Source organism: Podarcis filfolensis (assembly GCF_964270895.1).
Source record: "Podarcis filfolensis genome assembly, chromosome: 17".
Taxonomy (NCBI): Eukaryota; Metazoa; Chordata; class Lepidosauria; order Squamata; family Lacertidae; genus Podarcis; species Podarcis filfolensis.
In genome coordinates this window covers 34,011,686-34,033,517 of record NC_139621.1, presented here as the reverse complement: position 1 = coordinate 34,033,517, position 21,832 = coordinate 34,011,686, and the positions used below count along the sequence as shown (strand labels likewise).

The window sequence follows — 21,832 nt, the reverse complement described above, 5'->3', positions numbered from 1 at the left end:
ACGGTTGGAATTTGGGGGGAAAGTGTGGCTTATATTCGGGCCAATACGGTATGTGTTTTTCACTTATTACGGACCTGGAGACAAGGACTACCTTTAGGTACCAATCAAAACAGGTGTCCCCAGGTGTAGTCAGAGGGAACATAATGAAGCCACTTTGCTGAAGTTAAGTCAGCCTGGATCAAGGCAGTGCCTGGATGAGAGAGCACAAGGGAATGCCACAAATGCCACCTGGAGTACCGTGAAGGCGATATAAAAATATTAGTATTATTTTTAAATTTAAAAAAACCACACAAACAAATACTTAGTGTAAGATTTTAGTTTTGCTACTAGAAAACATCTTTCCATAAAAGAAAGATGCGCCATTGATTCATCAGCTTTTCCATGGAGATTTCCAACCCCCCTCCAAAAAAAAGGAAAATGCAGGTACTAAAGTTTGTTCACAAAGAACAGAAGAACCAAAAGATATAGAGACCCAGAATGGGAAAAGGTGACAATGAAACTTTATTAGCCCTTCTTTCTCCTTGATTTTGAGAAAAAGGGGCAGCTCCTATAAATATTTTGTCAAAACGTGGTATTTCAAGGTTAGAAAATCCACCATCAGATACTCAGTTGATACAGCTGTGGTGTGTTTGTACCAGGAGTGCTGTGCTCTTGAGGGAATTACAAAGCGCATCTGGTTCAGTGGGTGCTTCACTTTTGCTATGCAGGGTAACTGATGTCCGTATTTGAGTTTGAGTTGGGTGTCCTTAAAAGACACAGAGAAGTCGCCATTCAGCCTAGAAAACCACAATGCAGCTAAGGCGCAGTTCTGCTTTCAAGTTTTAAAAGATTGTTTTGTGATATCCACTGCCAAAAAAGGGAGCAAAGAGCAAAAAAATGTTGTTTTGAGCCAACAATTTTAAATAAACAGATGTTGCCTGCTTGTTTTGCAGAGGCTTTTGTGTTTGGTTGTCCAGGTAATCCATCTGAACTCAGCAGCAGGAGAAAAGAGGAGGGAGGGAGGCAGGCCATAACTCAGAGCTATGTAACAAGGTTGGTCAGCACTGACTTTGGCCTGCCAATCGCTTGTCACTTCAGGATACATGATCAGCTGCAAGATCGGGAGAAGGCACATATTTCAGAATCTGAAGACACAGAAATACAGGCGCTCAGTCCATCTAACAGCTTCAGGGTCTAGATTATTGGAGAAGGTTCAGTTTCCACGGGATGCTTTTGTTGAGTTTGGGAGGTATAAAGAACTCAGGATCTGGGAGAGAGGGGGAAACAAAAGACAATACTAATAATTATAGACAAAAATAAGCAGGCAAGCAAATGCATTTTACATGTAATATGGGGAATTCAGAAACTGAAAGGAGGTGCAAATGCCAAAACCTCACAATAGCATTTTTTTTAAAGGGGGAGGGGAAGAAGGAAATTTGTAATTCCTACAATTCCACCTGCTATTGGAGGCATACTTAAAATGAATTAATGAAGAGTATAAAAATCTGGCATTCCCGTTTTTAATCTCATTGCTTTGTGATCAGCACAGATGGTTTCTGGAACTTTACTGAATGGTATGCCTCATGATAACCATATTTAATCAAGATTAATCACCAAAAAAAACTCTGTGTGGTTTACATAATATCAAATATTCATTACAAATACCAATAAAACCAAGCATTATAGATAATGAAATTACATGGTATGAATTGTTTTATTTACTTATCAGGATTTTTATAGAAACAGAACATAATCTGAGTCACAACTTAGTAGGGGATCAGCTCCGGAACCAGTTTTGAATGCTAGGAGCCAGCTCAGGAATATATGAAGAAATAAAGAATAGTGCCTCTGAGTATGTATAGAGTATGTTCCCTCAGCTTTCAAAATCAGAAGCAGCTTCCTCCACACCCTTTGGGATTAGAGGGTTTCCAGTCAAACAAGCTTTCACCTATATGTATACAGAAATTAAATGCTGAATTCAATCACAGTAACAATTGATTTGGGCAGCGTATAATTTCTCTCACCCACCTTGTGATGCTGGAGCCATTGTCTTTTGCTGATTGTAGGCAGCGCTTATGCTATTGGCGGTTGAATTGGGACCCAGGATCTAAAATCGCAAGGATAGGCAAGTGGAGCAATTAGTCTGTGGCTCACTAAACATGCAATGCTAAGCCCAGCCACGGTTTAGTGAGCCCTACTGCTGCCATGCTACCCAGGGCTAAGCTGTGGTTTTGCTCCGCATTATATCTGAACCCAGGTTCGTGGTTTGACTCCTCCAGACAGATCACAAGCTATAAACCCAAGAACAGGTCTGGGTTACAGCTCATGGTTTGTCTGGAGCTGAGCCCTGGTTCACACTATATGCTGAGCCAAGCCAAACCATGGTTTAGCCCTGGGTAGCACAGCACAGCACAGCACAAAAATGACCAGGAAGAAGCAAATTGCTGGCAGACTCCTCTCTTCGAATCGGCATATTCATGTCATTCAAAGTCATCGTTTGGCTTAACGCTACGTCAATCAGGTCTATGTCTAACAATGAAATTACCCTAACAAGTGGGGGTCGTTTTATACATGGATAGTGCATGGGGTGGTTGTTTGATTGGTTGCTGCCACGGCTGTCAGCAGCTATCGGGCGTGTTATTGGTTGCTGCATGCATCAAGGGCTGGTCTTGATTGGTTGACACTGTGGCAATATGGTGGGTGATTGGCAGATTCTGCCGGCGAGGGGACAGATGAGAGGCTGATTTTTGCGTGTGGGTGAGCGATTTTTGGCAAACCCCCCCCCCAAAAAAGCTCAACAACTCTGAGCCACCTCCCTCCCATTTTCTTAAATTTGAGTCCCCCAAAATAAGGGGCGTCTTACACATCAGGGCGTCTTATACACAGAAAAATACAGTAATTGCTCGCTCTGGGTAGTCCTTGCTTGTCAGCACCGTGATAATTGGGAGAGCATGCCAGATCGGAGCCCTGTGACTACTTTTTTTCTTCAAAATGAAAAGTGGTTAGCTGCAGTCTTAGTAATGAAACAACAAGGCTGCCAGCAGCGTTTAAGCCCCTTGTGCAGTAAGCAAAAGCAGACAAGGCAAGGTAGTGATTACTCAGTTAAATTTGTACCGAGTTGGCTGGGATCTGCTGCAGATCTGGTGTCCAGATTTCAAGGAGGGATTGCTCCACCACGCGAAGGGTCTCTTCAAAGGCTTGCTGCAACTCCTGGGCTCGCCCGTCATAGCCAAAGAGGACGAGATGCTTTAAAAGGCTGTGTATCTCACCTTGGGAAGAAATTAAAGCACCCCCATCCCAATTATTATAAGTCAAAACTGAAATTCTTTAATTGTGGGGGATAATACACAAAGTTGCTACTTTGCCCTCCAAACCCAGCCTGGAAGTACCACAAGATTTAGGGAAGCTTTTATTGTTTAATAGACTATTGTATTTTAATATTCTGTTGGAAGCCGCCCAGAACGGCTGGGGAAACCCAGCCAGATGGGTGGGGTATAAGTAATATATTATTATTATTTATTCCACAGAATCCCCCTCTCTCTTGGGCCCACACAAAATGAGCACCTATTCCTTTCCTCTGGAAAATAAAAGGGTCTGGGGGCCTCTGCAGGACCTATTCCCTTCAGGGACATTCCAATCCCCATCCCTGAATATTCAGGTTTCCATTTAAGAAACAACAATAGGAGCCTTTTGCTCGATGAGATGTAAAGGCAGGAAGTGCAAACTGCCTTGTACCCTATTGATCAGTAAAAAGCAAACAACTTTTAAAGTTCAGGCCAAATATGTCAATGGCTCTGGCACTTCAAACATTTAATATATTTTCCTAAGTCTACTTAATAAGTTAAATATGTTGGGAATGTATTCTAGTGATGAAGGCAAACCAAGAAAAAAAGGGGGGACGTGGGTATCACTATTATTTTAACATACAGTGGTACCTCGGGTTAAGTAATTAATTTGTTCCGGAGGTCTGTTCTTAACCTGAAACTGTTCTTAACCTGAAGCACCACTTTAGCTAATGGGGCTTCCTGCTGCCGCTGTGCCACCGCTGCACAATTTCTGTTCTCATCCTGAAGCAAAGTTCTTAACCTGAAGCACTATTTCTGGGTTAGCGGAGTCTGTAACCTGAAGTGTATGTAACCTGAAGTGTATGTAACCCGAGGTGCCACTGTAAAGGACTACGTCCTGACATATCAGAAGCTCATCTTCAGGGAATATTGAATAACAGAGAGAAAGTTCAACACCTCAGAATTCAGGCTTCTTCATGGAGTTAGCTAGCCTGTGTCAGGTTTTCATTGTTGACCTCTTCAGAGTAGCTTTAAATCAGAATTATCCAGCAGCGACATGAACGTTGGCTTCAGTACTCCAGTATTCAAGCATTTTTGTTTTACTCACTTTGTTATTGGTCATTCTGCCATTTAGGCTTATCCATTAATGAAGGCAGCCTATAATTCAAAGCCACTGCATTTAGAAACTCTCTCTGGAAATTGTTAATTCCTTGCTCTTTGTGGGGTCCCGTTCCCTACTCCTTCCCCCGAACCCAGGCTTTTTCAGAATCGGTTCTGAGCCTCTTCCTTCAGACGGCATCCAAAGTTCGAAGAACCTCAGTGACTAACCTTTTAGATTGTCAACACTCCGGACTATTTCCCCTAAAACTTCCAGGAGTGCAACATCCTCTAAGGGGCTCCCTTCCTTGAGGCTGTGTTTCTTACGCTCTGCCTTGCGACGGTTCTTTGACGAGCGTCTACAATAGATGAAATGCCATGAAACATCTATACACAACAGTGAAGTTGGAGTTCTTTGGGAGCAGTTTTTTCTCCTCAATCTTGGGTCCCTAGCTGTTGTTGGGACTACAACTCCCATCATCCCTAGCTAGCAGGACCTGTGGTCATGGATGATGGGAGTTGTAGTCCAACAACAACTATGGACCCAAATTTGGGGGGGGGGATCTGTTTTACAAGGAGGAAATAAGAGGGAAACCATAAATGGAAAGGCAGATTGAGGAGAGCTTGGTTTTGTTGTCAATGCCTCCACATGTACTGTGGAAAGCTAGCATTTTAGGAAGAAGCTAGAACCTGTGGTCTGGCTGTGCTAGTTTTTTATGTGAAAGGATACTGGTTTTAGGAATAGGGTGGTAAGGAGAAGTATTCCATCATGTGCACCTACAGGCAGGCTGAAATGGTATAGCCACGACCAGAGTTTCCCAAACTTTGGTCTCCAGCTACCAAATTCCCATCATCCCTGTCCACTGGTCCTAATAGCTAGGGATGATGGGAGTTGTAGTCCAAAAACAGCTGGAGACCCAAGCTTGGGAAACCCTGGACAAGACGGTTTTACTGTTTAAGTGAGAACTAGCTTTTAGTTTCAACCTCTTGTTTCAACCTATCCCTCTATTTTCCCACCACCACTGAAGATTCAACGTCTGGGGTAAAAAGAAAGGCAGGATCATTGAAATCTGTGCAAGAGAGAGCAATGACGACCCACCCATCTTATGTATTTATATGGGGCTACCTTTGAAGGTGACCCGGAAACTACAACTAATCCAGAATGCGGCAGCTAGACTGGTGACTGGGAGCAGCCGCCGAGACCACATAGCACCGGTCTTGAAAGACCTACATTGGCTCCCAGTACGTTTCCGAGCAAAATTCAAAGTGTTGGTGCTGACCTTTAAAGCCCTAAACGGCCTCGGTCCAGTATACCTGAAGGAGCGTCTCTACCCCCATCGTTCTACCCGGACACTGAGGTCCAGCTCCGAGGGCCTTCTGGCGGTTCCCTCGCTGCGAGAAGTCAAGTTACAGGGAACCAGGCAGAGGGCCTTCTCGGTAGTGGCGCCCGCCCTGTGGAACGCCCTCCCATCAGATGTCAAAGAGAACAACAACTACCAGACTTTTAGAAGACATCTGAAGGCAGCCCTGTTTAGGGAAGCTTTTAATGTTTGATGTATTACAGTATTTTAATATTTTGTTGGAAGCTGCCCAGAGTGGCTGGGGAAGCCCAGCCAGATGGGCGGGGTAGAAATAATAAATTATTATTATTATTATTATTATTATTGGGGCACCACAGGTCTGCAAGTGGGGAGCATGTGTTTAACCATACAACCCAAGTAAATAGACTCTATAATAAACTCAGTACCACCTAACAGCAATACTTTCACACTTACAGAGTGTGTGTGCTTGGTTGTCATCAACACAACACATAAAACACGAAGAGAGATGTAACATTGAAATTACACATACACTTCTGATAACAATGTTCCTTACAGGTGAAATTAGGCAACCGTTCAGGTTAAAATGTTGCATGGATGAAGCAATTACTTTTTGGTCTGCTTGGTGATCAAAGCCCTAATGCAGATGATCAAATGAATGGGATCTGCAAAAGAGAACCAGGCACAACCTCCATTTGTGCAAACATAATTCCCAACCTTCCCACTTGAACCAGGCCACTGAAAAGCTGATGCGAGGGCAAAGTACATACGCAGATATTCTCGAGTTACTGTGAGTGTATTTGGAACTCGCGTCGCTAGCTGTCACCATGCTGCTGGCATCAGAAAAGAGATCCGATTCTGGGCAGTTTGGCAATTCGAGATCTGCAAAAGTCAGTCACCTGGATCAGGAGGAGAAAGAACAAAGCATCCCCCATACCGCCTCCTAAATCCTCCCCACAACAGTATTTCTATGACACCCAGCAATGTCTGACAGGCCTTTTTCTCCAAAACAATTCTGCCAGACAGCTAGTTATTGCTGTTCCATCTCACAAAGGGAAGCCCAAAAGCTGGGAGAGAGTGACTTTGCAAAGTCGCTCCACAAGTGAGCCATGATTTGAACCTGGGACGAAATTGATTTGATATAATCAAAGACCTGCAATTCAAACTTTGGCCTCCATGGTGCTAGTCCATAAGAACATACACTGACTCCTTGCTGCTATAAGGCTTATCCAGTTCAGCCTCCTCTTCCCAACAGTGACCACCCATATGCCTCTGGGAAGCTGATGAAGAAGAAGAAGAAGAGGAGTTTGGATTTGATATCCCGCTTTATCACTACCTTAAGGAGTCTCAAAGTGGCTAACAATCTCCTTTCCCTTCCTCCCCCATAACCAACACTCTGTGAGGTGAGTGGGGCTGAGAGACTTCAGAGAAGTGTGACTAGCCCAAGGTCACCCAGCAGCTGCATGTGGAGGAGCAGGGAAGTGAACCCGGTTCACCAGATTACAAGTCTATCGCTTTTAACCACTATACCACACTGGCTCCCTATGAACATGGCATAGAGGCAACAGCGACCCTCTCCACCCAGTTGTTTATTCCTAGCACCAGGCATTCAGGAGATAATATTGCCTGTGAACCTGAAGGCAGCACAAGTAGTAGCCATTGATAGCTTTATCTTACATGACTAGGTCTATCTCAAAACCCAGCTTGAGCCCAGGAGCTAATCTGTGGCAGGACACAAGACCATTGCATACCCAGCATCTCATTCCGGGCTTGCTGCTTCAGCTCTCTGACCACAGAAAGGCGCTTCTGATGGCAAGAAAATGCTGCTTTCTGAGTCTCCAGGAACGCCAGATGATTTTTCTGAACTATTGAGGGCGACAACAGGGGAAGAAGCATTTTGCAGTAAAACTGACGCAGGCACATTAAAAACTTTGTCTAAGCAAGGAAAAACCCCATATCAAGAAGACAGCACTGTACAAGCTGAAGGCAGGTTGTCAAGGTGAATCTTCCCTGGTGTACACACCTTATCTTGGCACTTTTATTCATTGCTTTTCAGAAAGGTGTCTCTCAAAGTGGCTTACACAAACCCATAAAATGCAAATCATGTGAGAACCAAATACACTGAAAAAACAAGGGAATAGGCGGACTGGGAGATGAAACTACTTGACTATGCAGAGATGGTGAGATTGGCTGGGAAAATCAGAAACCAGGAGGATCAAAACTTCAGTAGAGAATGGGACAAATATCGATTATATTTAAAAGAACACTGCAAAAACTTGAACTCTTTGGCAGGCTTTGAATAACTCTTGCAACGTTACAAAGGCTTTGGATATACTGGAGGACTAAAATGCAGATGAACTATAATATGCAGTTGATTAAGATATTTAAAGGCCCTCTACTGAGGTCATGCGGTGTGAAGAAACACAAAGTAACCAAGGAAGGGTTTAGGGGGAAGTCGACTCTTTAAATATCTGGAAATGAATATATATTGTTATTGTATAAGTTTGTTATTTTTGGAAAATTAATAAAATATTTTATATATATATATATATATATATATATATATATTATTTAAAGGACCCAGGGTGGGGAGGAGGGAAGTTATAAGATTCGGAAGAATCTTGTTTTATTTAAAAAAAAATGTTTTTAAATGTTAATTGTGTGATTTAGTTTGTAAAACCAATAAAAACTATTTCTAAAAAAGGAAAAGAAAAAACAAGGGGGGAAATTACCTAAAAGTGCTTGTCTAACATTAAAAAGGCTGAATCCTACCCAACCCCACTAAAAGAGAAGGCAGAATTTCATCTTGAAACAGTTCTCTAGTCATCTCTGATGGACTAGCTTTCCATGCACAGGAAGGTTTGCTTTGCACAAAGGAAACATTTGAACACACAATTTCCCACCTGCAGTCTGAAGTTGCTTCTGCATACCAAGACAACATTTATCAATATCCTTGCACAAGTGCTGATCTCAGACCAGTAGAGTCCCACATCCCAGTATCCCTGTCTTCCTACAACACCGGGAATCCCAGCATCCCTGCACTTCTGAGAGCATCCCAGCAAACATGAAGTGGTAAGTTTTACCTTCCAGCAGAGATGGTCTGAAGTTGGTCTCCAGAATGTCAGTCCTGTTATATTTGTAAATCTGGGAGACAGAGGAAAAAGAGAAGGGACATAAAAGCCCACATCAAGGTTGTTGTTGAGTGACAAACACAAATTCGTTCAACAGGCAGGTAACGAAAATGGGTTCATGTTATGAAGGATCTCACCAATCTTAGGGCTTCATCCCAAGTGGTCCCTTCCAGGAGAAGAAGGATGGCCTCTTCGTAATCCTGGAAAAACGGAAGCAAAGCATTTTCTGCCTTCTATTTTTATGTTTATTTGTCGCTTTACACATGCCTCAAAGTGATTTACAGGAAACAGGAAATTATGTTCACATGTGGTGGGGGTGTAAATATGTACAATTATTTTTTGCAAAGTGTGTTTAAGGAGACAACAGAAATCACTGGGATAAAGCTGACCAAAAGTCCAAAGGTAGCATTATTATCCATTTACGATGGAGTGGAAGGTTCACAGACTATGAAGGACTTGCTCACAAATTTATTGACAGCTGCACACATTATGATAGCTAGGAAGTGGAAGGGGCAAGCAGAATATAAAATGGAAGAATGGTATAAAGAGGTGTGGGATATAGCTAAGAATGATAAATTAACACGTGCCATTAAGGTAAGACGGGGAATATGCAGGAGAAATGATTCTGAGGAGATATGGAGGGTGTTTGCAGAATTTTGACTGTTAAAACGGAGAGGGGTCAAATCATCGCAAGAGGTGTTGAAATTTTGGGAGGTTGGATAGTTACAATGGAATGGTCTCGAGGGTGGAGTGCACATTTTTATTCTTATTCATTTATGATTATTACTTTGTCAAAAACAATTTTAAAGCGATTTACAGATAGTAGTAAAATAAGAGAGCACAGCATATAAAAAGCAAAAAAAACAAAAAAAAGCACAAAGTGTTTAATAAACTTAAGAATTATGATGACGTGCACAACAGTCAGGGCTTTACAAACAAAATCCCAGAGGGAAAGTATAACAAACTACAGAATATAATTACACTGGAAGGTGAATGGAAGTACTGAATATTTCTCACACACATTGATTTTAATTTGCCGGGGGCAGGATCTAGCTCACTGGTTGTTAGTTGGCCAATTCTTGCACTATGTATTTCATTTATATCCCGCCTTTCCTCCAAGAAGCTGAAGGCAGCACATGTCGTTCCCACCCCCTTTTTTATCCTCAAAACAACCCTGTAAGGTAGGTTACTTGGAGATGCAGGGACTGTCCTGAGGTAAACCAGTGAGCTTCATGGCTATGTGGGGATTCAAACCCTGGTTTCCCAGGTCCTAGTCTGACACTCTGACCGCTGTACCGTAATGCCTGTCTTTAGAACCCAGGCCAGACAGCACAAAGAGACACAGGGGTAGTAAGCTGGGAATCTAAGCAACAAGCAGCGGGGGTGGAAGAAGAGAAATTATTATAATTATTAAATTTGTGTATAGTGGTACCTTGGGTTAAGTACTTAATTCGTTCCGGAGGTCTGTTCTTAACCTGAAACTGTTCTTAACCTGAAGCACCACTTTAGCTAATGGGGCCTCCTGCTGCCGCCACACAATTTCTGTTCTCATCCTGGAGCAAAGTTCTTAACCTGAAGCACTATTTCTGGGTTAGCGGAGTCTGTAACCTTAAGTGTATGTAACCTGAAGCGTATGTAACCTGAGGTACCTCTGTACTGCCCTTCATCTGAAATTTAGGCTATACCTTGGCATATTGTTCCAGGAGTATTGCTGCATCTGCATACTTTCTTTTTTCAACAAATTTCCCTGAAAGAAGGAAGATTTAAATTAAATTTTTTGGGGGGCGGGTGGGGAGAAGAAAAAAGAAACACTTCTAGGTTAAACAAACCCTGCCTGTGTTATTGCTTTAATATATTGCGGGTTCTGATTTCCTCCTTGTATGTGATCCCCATTAATTAAAGAAACCAGTTCTTAAATTAGATCAAGTAATCATCAGCAGCAGGGGATTCCATTCATTCGTATTGCCTGGTAAAATGGTTAAAAACAACAGCATCCTGATACGAAGTGTAACTGGCGTATAAATTTCTGCACCATAGCAACCCCACTCTTTGCACAGACTTATGCAAGTTGAAACTGCTGCACAGATTTAATCTGCATTAATGAATACTTGGTCTCACTATTTGGGCTTCAAGGAATTCAGCAGTGTGTGTGTAGTGGCGGGGGGGGAGATTTGGCAAAAATTGAGAATGGCAAAGAAGGGAAGAGAAGCAGATAACATGAAGGGAAAGTTGGCTGTGCAGGGCATTTGAAGTGCTGTACTATTTCCAACTTCAGGGCTGTTGTTGTTTAGTCATGTCCGACTCTTCGTGACCCCCTGGACCAGAGCACGCCAGGCACTCCTGCCTTCCACTGCCTCCCGCAGTGTGGTCAAACTCATGCTGGTAGCTTCGAGAACACTGTCCAACCATCTCATCCTCTGTTCTCCCCTTCTCCTTGTGCCCTCCATCTTTCCCAACATCAGGGTCTTTTCCAGGGAGTCTTCTCTTCTCATGAGGTGGCCAAAGTCTTGGAGCCTCAGCTTCAGGATCTGTCCTTCCAGTGAGCACTCAGGGCTGATTTCCTTCAGAATGGAGAGGTTTGATCTTCTTGCAGTCCATGGGACTCTCAAGAGTCTCCTCCAGCACCATATTTCAAAAGCATCAATTCTTCGGCAATCAGCCTTCTTTACGGTCCAGCTCTCACTTCCATACATCACTACTGGGAAGACCATAGCTTTAACTATAAAGACCTTTGTCGGCAAGGTGATGTCTCTGCTTTTTAAGATGCTGTCTTTCTTGATCTAACTTCAGGGTGCTCTGTCTCAAAACTCCTTTTGGTTTCCAAGGGCTTCTTCTGTGATCTTCTGTCAGGATTAAATTCAGGGTAAGACTGAGAATGGCCCTCAGGCTATTATGCTCCCAATTCTCCCTTAAGAGAAAGCAGAAAACGAACCAGGAGATCCCATACTTTGTGGAGGGAAGGAGGGCATCCAGGCCTGAGGCCTTCTCCCCATCTCTTCCCAACTAGAAGCTCGGGCAGAATGCATAATCTGAACAGGCCTTGAGCATACAAGAGACACAGGCAGGGTGCCATGTTATGGATCTAACCTGCAGCTGGGACGTAGGGTTGCCATATTTTGAAGAGCAAACAAGAGGACGCTATGACAACTCTCATTTTAAATACCCCGACTATATGTAGGCTATAGAAGCTGTGATATATTGCTGAGGGGGCCAGGTGAAGAGAAGAGGAAAGCAAGTCCTCACACACACCCACACCCACACACACACACACAAATAAATTTTCACAAAAAATAAAAATAAAATCATTGCATTAAAAAACACACATAAGCTAAATTATTTAAAACAACTATATAAACAATCAATTTTTGAATCCACATTCTAGGATTACTTGAATCCCTCAACTTTCTTCCACTCCATCCCCTGGTTCCTTTGTATTATCTTCATTAACGAATGTCAATAAAATCTTCATCTCTAATGACCTCCAAGTTTACACATTATATATAACATTACAAGTGGGTTTTTTTTTAAAAAAAATCCTGCTAATATATTAACTTGCATACATTGCTTCTGTAAATATGCAATAAACATTTCCCATTGTTTTTTATATTTGTTGTCATCTTGATTTCTAGGTTTCCCAGTTAATTTAGCCATTTCCACGTACTCCATTAACTAAATTTGCCAATCTTCCTTAGTGGGAAAGCAAGACTTCAACCACCAGTTACGTCTATGTCTCATCCAGAAAGTACAGTGATACCTTGGTTCTCAAACACCTTGGTACTCAAACAGCTTGGAACCCAAGCACTGCAAACCCGGAAGTAAGTGTTCCGGTTTGCAAACGTTTTTCGGAAGCCAAATGTGCTCCGTTTTGAGTGTTAAGCTTCCGTTTTGAGTGCCACATTTCTGTTTTGAGTGTTATGCTGACGATTTGAGTGCCACACTTCCATTTTGAGTGTTACACTTAGGTTTGTTTGTTTTTGCTATTTATTTAGCATTTTTGTTTTTGCGGCTCTTTTTTGTTTATTTTTGTGACTGCGTGGAACCCAGTTCAGCTACTGAATTGATTGATTGTGTGACTGCAGTACATTGTTTATTGCCTTCATTTTATGGACCAATGATCTCATTAGATAGAAAAATTCATGTTAAACTGCTGTTTTAGGAATGGATCAATCCATTTTGCATTACTTTCTATGGGAAAGCATGCCTTGGCTTTGGAATGCTTTGGTATTGGAACCGACTTCCGGAACGGATTAAGTTTGAGAACCAAGGTACCACTGTATAGCCAGAGATATTTTGGCAAATTGAAAAAATCCACCCGGACAGAAATTTTACCGCTGAAAAGGAGGACGTGTCCTGGAAAAAGAGGACAGGTGGCAACCCTGGAGCAGCACAAAGGAGAGGCCGCATGCATTTCGGAATGCTCACCTGCCATGCTCCTCGCCAGGTTGGCCAGCTTGTCTTCGGTGTAACAAAGCTCGCCGGCTGCCGTCAGGGCCAGCTGCCAATTACCGCTGATCAAAAAGGCATCCAGCGCTCTCTCAAATGCACCGCAGCGGAAGAAGATTAGCCCCGCTTGCTCAGGGAGATGCTTCTGGATCAAGTGTTCTCCATAAGCATAGCTAACAGTCTGCAAGGCAGAGATGTAAAGAAATTGGAGTTGGGGGAGAGATGGCTACTTTGCACTGGCAGTTCCCTCACTGCGAGAAGTGAGGTCACAGGGAACCAGGCAGAGGGCCTTCTCGGTAGTGGCACCCGCCCTGTGAAACGCCCTCCTGTTAGATGTCAAGGACATAAACAACTTTTTGACTTTTAGAAGACATCTGAAGGCAGCCCTGTTTAGGGAAGCTTTTAATGTTTGGTGTTTTATCACTTTTTATTATTAATATTCTGTGGGAGCCGCCCAGAGTGGCTGGGGAAACCCAGCCAGATGGGCGGGGTATAAACAATAATTTTTTTTTTTAATAGAATATTTATTGAAAATTTCAAAAAAAACAACCAAAAAAAACACACATATAATTACAGTCCTTTCTTTCAATAACATATTTCCTTGACTTCCCCACATCTCCCCTTCTTGTATTCCAATTCAATTTTTAATTCAGCAAGTTCCTTAAACAATAAATTATTATTATCATTAATTATTATTATTATTATTCACTGACTTGAGGAGCGCTGGACAAAACAGGTTAAATATCATAGTATGGCACACGCAAATCTGAGGGTAATAAGGTCGGTGGCTCAGAAAGACAAATTGTTGTTTAGTTCCCTCTCATCTCCTATGTTTCTAAATCTTTACCATAACTCTCCTAGCCCCAATCACCCATGTCTCCTTCTGGGGAGACTCAAGAAGACAGACTAAGAGAGCTTATGTTCTCAATGATTTCATTTCTGCCTGCTAACTCTATCATGTGATACTTCTTTAGGATTTGTAATGAAACATGATGCTTACCGTACTCCATTTTGTTGTTTCCTGTTTGTTTGTTTTTTGTACATGTTCTTTAAGCCAGTGAAACAGAATTACAAAACACACACAGATTCCTGACTAAATGTTGAACCTTGTACATAACAGGCTATGATCATGTGTGCAACTGTTATTTTACTTCTTGTTTTAGAAATAAAACTTTATAAAAACATGAAGGAGAAGCCACTGAGTTAACTGATATGCAGGAAGAGCTGTTCACCCTTCAGGGAAAAGGGACTTGGCTTTTAAATTGATGAAGTGGTTTGGAGTAAGTTATTGGCCAACGTCTAGCCTGCAACCTGCCTTTTATCACTGCAGTAGAGCAGCCTGTTCTCACAAGTAATAAAGTAGTAATAAGAAAAAGGTACAACAATGGGGAAAGTATTTCACACACCTTGTACTCTTGGGTGTCTGGCAAGTATAGCTTCAAGGCTTCATTAAATAAGTTCTGATCCACCACCAAGTTCAGGAACTCTGAAAAATGCTCTGGCCCTGAGGGGAAAGCAAAATACACTTTCTTGGGAAGAAAGCAAGCAACGGTTTTCACATAACTGCACAAGCCAATCTGGGCTGACTAGAGTGGGGTTTGGCTAGGCAAGTCCTAGTGCGAAAGCAAAACTTTTGAGCTACCTGAGGACAAACATAAAAATCTTAGTTGGAGAGAGAGGAGTGGGGAGCAAGTTATAGCCCCAGTTATTCCAAAAGGAAAAAATTAAATATAGATACGTAGCCTCAAATCTATGGTCTATTTAGCCCAGCATTCAGTCTCTTGAGGGTGGACAGGAAGAAAAAATCCTGAAAATGTTGGCTGCATTCAGATAATCAGTTTATGAAGCCACTATTGTTGGGTAATCAGCTATAGTTACCAGAAAATATAAGATGCGGCAAAAAGAATCTTCGCCCCGCAAGAAACCACACAGCCAGGGTACCTACCACATTTGCTGAGATGGTGAAGAGCCTTTGAATACCTCTTCAAATATTTATCTATAGAGTATCTCTGGTAATTGTTTTCCATTTTCTTAAGTCTGTTTAAGAATGGGAGATATTCCTTAGGATCCTGCCCAAAAAAGAGGGTATTAAAAAATAATTATTTTTGGAAGGCATGAGCTTCAGTTGCCTAGTTGTCAAAGGAACAGCAGCTTGAACAGTCTCCCCACAAAATGCAGTCTAGATCTGAGCAGAAACTATTTGCCTTGTTGTTGTGTCAAAGGACACATTCTATTTTCAGAAATTTTGTGTTCTTGTTGTAAACTCATTCACTTTTTCTAATGAATATTGTTCTCTCCTTTTTTTCTTCTTCCTTCCCTTCTTTTTTTTTGGGGGGGGGGGTTGGGGCTCTCAGTTTTCTCAGCCTCTATTGTCCCCACTGTCATTTTATTAAATTCCTTGAGAAGACGCAGATGGGCGGGGTATAAATAATAAAATATTATTATTATATTATTATTATTATGTCATGACTCAACTTCTGACAAAGCAACTTCATGAACACTCTCCAAAGACACCCCACTTGGGTCACCACAGACCAGCCTTAGATGTTGCCGGACTCTAGTTCCCAGCAGCCCCTGCCAGTGTGGCCAATTGTTGGGGATGATGGGAGTTGCAGTCCAACAACATCTGGAGGGCACCAGGCTGGGGAGAGATTGCCACAGACAATTTAAACAGCAGTGTGGGAAAATGAGGCAAAGGATAATGAAGGCAAAGAAGAACTGGCACTAAGAAACAGGTGTGATCTGTAGGAACTGCACAGAATGGACAACCCTGTATGCTTATGGCTGTGTATACACTATACCTTTTAAAGCACATTTCCTCCCTCAAAGAATTCTGGGACCTGTAGTTCCTTAAGCGCTGCTGGGAATTGTAATTCTGTGACGGGTAAATCACAGTGCCCAGAATTCTTTGATGGAAGGAATGTGCTCCGGTCGTACTTTAAAAGGTTTAGTGTGCATGCAGCCATTGACAGCGGAGGAGCTTGGGTAGCAGAAGCAATTCTTGGGAGTGTATTTTGCAGTTATATACCACTTTTTTCTCCAACGGCTTAGGCTGAGAGGCAGTGACTGGGCCAGAGTGGGAATTCGAACCTGGGTCTCCCAGGTCTTAGGTCTATTGCTCTAACCGTACACTACACTGGCTATCCCCTTGAGAGAGTATTTTGATAAAGCAGTGATAATTTTTGTTGTTTTTGTTCCGACATCTAGGACAGGGCAGTAGATGGGCTATGGGGGAAAAAACACAAAATTACCTTCTGAGACTTCTCAGCAACCATGATGACTAAATCGAAATCGTATGTCCCCAGAGAATGATCATACAACTCATTGACATCTACCAAGTACAGCAGGTATTTGAGAGCTTCTTCTGCGCTCACAGATCCAGCAGTTATTGAAGTTTGCTCTGCAGTTTAAAATAATTATTATTATTATTAAAAAGACTTTCAAAAGGCGACTGCTGAATCAGATGACGTCTAAGGAAGATGTTGCACAGAAACGTATGAACTTGTTTAACAAGCAAGCACTATCAGCACAGATTGATTGCATGAGAAACTGAGCTTTAATGTACAATAAGCAAGTTTCTTGCCCTCATTGTTCCTTTAAAAAATCTTGGAAACATGAGTCCAGAATTTGGTGAAACTCCAAAGGAGTGAGTAATGAGCCCAAAAATCCCCCGGTAAATCTAGATAATGCCTAACCGGCACTCCCTCAGTTTTAAACCCCATAACATGTGTTCAATCAATTCAACCCTAATAACGTGCCTCGAAGCTTACGAATTCTCTGCAGAGCTGTTTCAAGTTCTGGGGGGCTCTTTTTCACATGAGAGGTCAGTATGGACAAACAGTATCTAAAGAGGACAGAGGGGAAAGACGGGTGTTAAAACCTCTGGACTTTAGGTAGTTGTTCACTTCTCCCATATTTTGCTTAAAAGTGGAAGAGAAGAGATTTAGATGCCTAGCCCCTTTCTTCAGCTCCTATAACACCCCACACCCCTTTTTAGCAAAGAAGCTGTTTTTAAAGGGATAGAGAGGAAGTCTGGGTTGAAAATTATTTCATCATCTCCCGGCCCTTCTGTCCATGACTGAGGTAAATTAGAATGAAAAGAGCAAATGGAGAGAGCCAATTCTGCCTCCGCTTACTGGCACCATAAGGAGTCACAGTCTCTAGACCAGGGTTTCCCTAACTTGGGTCTCCAGCTGTTTTTGAACTACAATTCCCATCATCCCTGGCCACTGGGATGATGGGAGTCGTAGTCCAACAACAGCTGGAGACCCAAGTTTGGGAAACCCTGCTCTAGACCTTGAGAAAGGAGAGAGGAAACACTCACCGCTCCTTAAGCCAGAAGCTGCATTCCCTCCTCTTCCCACATACCCTGAACCCCAAGCTCCGAGGATTTTTGGTGGATGCGGGTGAAAATAAATTTCCTCTTTCCTCACAACTCTGGTGATCTGGTAGTCCTGTCATTAAAAGTCAAACTCCTTCCTTTCTGTATAGACCCAGCACTCCTATCAGAGTTCTATCAGGGTTCTATGGCTTCTATATACAGAGGTATTCTAGAAAGATATGTTGAATACTTGGTAGCACTGATGTTCTCCATGGCTGTTCTCATTGCATCACAGATGAGGTTAACCTTTTTCCCATCAGAATCATGAAGCTCACAGACATTGGTAGACTCTAGAGGTGGGTACATAGTCTTTGTGTAGTCTTCTTCTCTAGGAAGGAGCACATAAACAAAGAAATTAGGTCTCAGTGCCATCTACAATACAAACATGTACACAGGATAAACACATCATGCAACAAGACTGACTAAAAAAATTGGTAGGGCTGTGTGTTTCTCAAAAGCACAAAATCCAGCTTCCTAAAGTCCTCAGCATTTTGGATTTTATTTTTCATACAAATTTCTAGCCCTTAAGTCGGCAAAAATATACCGTATTTTTCGCTCTACAAGACACACCAGATCACAAGATGCACCTAGTTTTGGGAGGAGGAAAACAGGGAAAAAAATATTCTGAATCTCAGAAGCCAGAACAGCAAGAGGGATCACTGCACAGTGAAAGCAGCAATCCCTCTTGCTGTTCTGGCTTCTGGGATAGCTGCGCAGCCTGCATTCAATCCATAAGACGCACACACATTTCCCCTTACTTTTTAGGAGGGAAAAAGTGAGTCTTATAGAGCAAAAAATACAGTACATGAAAATGTGTGGGAATGGCATAATGAAATCTTAGAAACCAGAAAGGTTCAAGTGACTGAGGTTGGAATTTCACTTGCCTTCTCCATACAGGCAAATCAGAATACATTTTGCACAAAATAATAATGACAATGGTGCAAAAATAAAAGAAAATATAACAAATTTAATCTGCACGATGTACAGATTGCAAAATTCGCCTTTACTTGATGCAGAATCTGTTTTGCACAGAGTTCTCCCTCTCAGTCAGCTGTCTGATTGTTCATGTTTGTAGGAATAGGACCTCCCTCTCAACCAGTCCTCAAAAAATATATGTAAACACATCAAGTTTCATCCAAAATATCCGATTCCTCCTCCTTTGTTACCTTAGCCCCTATAGACAGACTGAACGCTGAAAGGAAAGTGAAAAGGAAACAAGAGCAATCGAAAGACTTGTGGGACAAGAACTTCCTCAGGAACTAACTGTGTGCTACACCCTAATGCTGCCTTTGCCAACCTGTTGCCCTCCAGATGTTCTGGACCACAGCTCCCGTGTCATTCAAAACATCTGGAGAGCACTAGGTTGACGAAGGCTGTGCCAATGCGTGCAATAGTGCCCTGCTTTTGAAAAAGCAGAACAGCTTCAGGATGGGGGAAATTAAGAGAAACCATTTTTTCTCCTCCAGGAGAGATAATACTTTAGAGGGGCAGTTCTGAAATGGAAAAATGAGAGCTGGGGAGAGGGTTAAGCACTCCTTTCTTCAGCTTCCCCTCTCAAAGCTATTTTGCATTTTCAAATACAGCACCCATGTATAATGCGCTGTTAACCTCTTGGTCTTTACACATTAACCAGGCAATACTCACTTCAGCTCTGTGAGGAACAAGTTGATAAAACTCACTGAATCAATTTGTTTTATAAATGTTTCCACATTTTCCAGGAAAACCTGAAACGAAACCAAGACCTGTTAACTTCACATCATCCCTGTTAAATTTGCGGACCAATTTTAATTAGGCAGAAGAAACTCAAAGTAAATTTCATGCTGAAATGGCCTTTCTTAGCCCATCTAACAAAGCAGTCCAGATGGTTTATGACTGATAAACCTGGGAAATCCTCACTCAACGTGAATAGGTATCAGAAATGGCATTTGGAGGACACCTTATCTAACTTTCTGTGTGCCATGGAGCAGAAATCATATTTCCTGATCTCCTAACTTGGGTCAAGAGATACGGAACACCCCTAACATTATCGATGGAGAAAGTCTGCTATTGTAACAGAACAACTGTTTTTACACTTGTGCAAATTTAAATTGATAAATTGTCAGGGACTCAAGAGCAGGAGCACTGGGGAGAGAGGAAATGGAGAGCGAAGGGGAAGAATCCGAGGGCAGCGTAGGGGAGTATGACAGTGACCCGAGAGATTCTATGAGCTTCTCCAGCGAATCAGAAGATTCCCAGAAGGGGGCGCCGATGGTCAGGGCAAGGGGGGTCCCAGGGGGTACGCACCAGAAACAAGGAGCCAGCGGGGAACCCCAAAGCAGCAGCGGGGGATCAGGACCAGTTTCCCCACCAGAGCGTAGTGGGGGGGAAGAGTCACATGTGTCAGGACCAGCGTCTCCTCCAGCGGGGAGAGAAGATGAGTCAGGGCTGACCACGCCTCCAACGGAGAGTGGGGGAACGGAGGGGAGGTCAGTTGCAGCTAGCCTCCCTGAAGGGGGAAGCAGTGACAGCAGCAGTGAAACGGTCAGGAGGAAAGTTGCTGGCTGGGCGCGCGCGCCAAGTTCAAATGTACAGGCGCGAGGGACAGCAGGAGACCCGGATTGGGAACCAGCTCCTAAAGCCCGCCGGAGGGAGGGGGAAGGCTCAGGGGATTCAGCGTCAGAAGAGTCTAGAAAGGGCGAGACCCCGACGGACAGGCGGAACCAGAGGAGGAAAGAGCAGAGGAAGAGGTGGAGCAAGGCTAGAGTCTTAAACTGGTGTCTGGGGGGAGGAGACTCAGACGGAGCTTCAGCGGTCTGAAGTTTGAGACGTAGAGCTGCACGCTGCGGCTCTGGAAGTGAAACTGAACTTCAATAAAGACTTCCGTACTTAACAACGAAGTGGCGTTGGTCCTTTGTGAGCTGGGACCTCGGGCAGCTCTGACAATTGTTTTTACACTTGTGCAAATTTAAATTGATAAATTGTATCGTCAAAGTGCAAAAAGTGCAAGTAGATAAATAGGTACTGGTCCGGTGGGAAGATAAACAGTGTTTCCGTGTGCTGCTCTGGTTCACCAGAAGCGGCTTAGTCATGCTGGCCACATGACCCGGAAGCTGTACGCCGGCTCCCTCAGCCAATAAAGCGAGATGAGCGCCGCAACCCCAGAGTCGGTCACGACTGGACCTAATGGTCAGGGGTCCCTTTACCTTTACCTTTATGAGTTTTAGATGATTTATCAGTTAATAGTTCTTTAGCTGGGTGACAGTGCTAACAGCCATCAACTCGCTGAGAGGATTCGTGATGTTCAGGCCCTCTCCCCAAACAGATGGACTCTGAGCAACGTTGACAACAGGTTTATTCAAACTTGCCTTTGGATTGTGGTCATAAATGAGGTTGAGATTGATTCGCAGCTTCCTCATGCATTCAAAGGCTTCTTTGAACTGGAGGCTGACAGGAGAGGCAGAATGATGGTAAGTCATTCGAAAGAGGAAGACACATGTCCCAAATTGCTCCCAACGTCCCATCAACTTGACTCACCAGTCCAGCCACTTGCGCACTTGGGCCAAAACAAGAGCACGGTGATGAACGGTTTCCAAGTTTCCTCTCGGCATCTGCAGGAAGATCCCAACATAAATTTACCGCCCTTGCTGCTAACACCACAATCGCTTATTGCCAATAGCAGAGGGAGGAGTCATGAACAGCGCCCCTTCCCTTTTGCAGCCACCTGAGACAGCCTTCAGTAATCAAATAAATGGATATTGCAAAAGGACATATTCAAGGAAAGCTTGGTGAAAAATATATATATTTTTAGCAAGTGTCTAAATAGCTGGAGCTATGGGGACATTAAAAAACAAGTGCAAAATGTCTGCCCCATATTTTTATTTCTATAAAGGTAAAAGCAAAGGACCCCTGGATGGTTAACTCCAGTCAAATACGATTATTGGTTTGCAGTGCTCATCTAGCTTTCAGGCCGAGGGAGCCAGCATTTGTCTACAGACAGCTTTCTGGGTCATGTGGCCAGTATGACTAAACTGCTTCTGGAGCAACAGGACACCGTGACGGAAACCAGAGAGCACGGAAATGCCATTTACTTTCCCGCCGCAGTGGCACCTATTTATCTACTTGCACTGGCATGCTTTCGAACTGCTAGGTTGGCAGGAGCTGGGAAAGAGCAACGGGAGCTCACCCCGTCGCGGGGATTCGAACTGCCGACCTTCTGAT

The 21,832-nt window shown here is 43.1% G+C and overlaps 1 protein-coding gene across 1 annotated transcript in view; it reads right to left on the bottom strand.

Moving 5' to 3' along the window:
* Positions 1–483: 483 nt before the first annotated feature.
* The window catches only part of ELP1 (elongator acetyltransferase complex subunit 1), a 43,774-nt gene continuing 22,425 nt past the window's right edge, over positions 484–21,832 (bottom strand). The window contains exons 20-37 of the mRNA XM_083592877.1: positions 21,149–21,222; positions 20,980–21,058; positions 19,280–19,359; positions 17,826–17,963; positions 17,013–17,098; positions 16,506–16,654; positions 15,200–15,323; positions 14,661–14,758; positions 13,234–13,435; positions 10,497–10,558; positions 8,949–9,011; positions 8,764–8,824; positions 7,432–7,545; positions 6,451–6,562; positions 4,593–4,720; positions 3,094–3,248; positions 2,008–2,086; positions 484–1,246 (exon numbers count right to left, since the gene is read on the bottom strand). Coding sequence (XP_083449003.1) covers positions 1,179–1,246; positions 2,008–2,086; positions 3,094–3,248; positions 4,593–4,720; positions 6,451–6,562; positions 7,432–7,545; positions 8,764–8,824; positions 8,949–9,011; positions 10,497–10,558; positions 13,234–13,435; positions 14,661–14,758; positions 15,200–15,323; positions 16,506–16,654; positions 17,013–17,098; positions 17,826–17,963; positions 19,280–19,359; positions 20,980–21,058; positions 21,149–21,222 — 1,872 coding nt within the window. The 3' untranslated portion in view covers positions 484–1,178. The remainder of the gene's footprint in view (positions 1,247–2,007; positions 2,087–3,093; positions 3,249–4,592; positions 4,721–6,450; positions 6,563–7,431; positions 7,546–8,763; positions 8,825–8,948; positions 9,012–10,496; positions 10,559–13,233; positions 13,436–14,660; positions 14,759–15,199; positions 15,324–16,505; positions 16,655–17,012; positions 17,099–17,825; positions 17,964–19,279; positions 19,360–20,979; positions 21,059–21,148; positions 21,223–21,832) is intronic.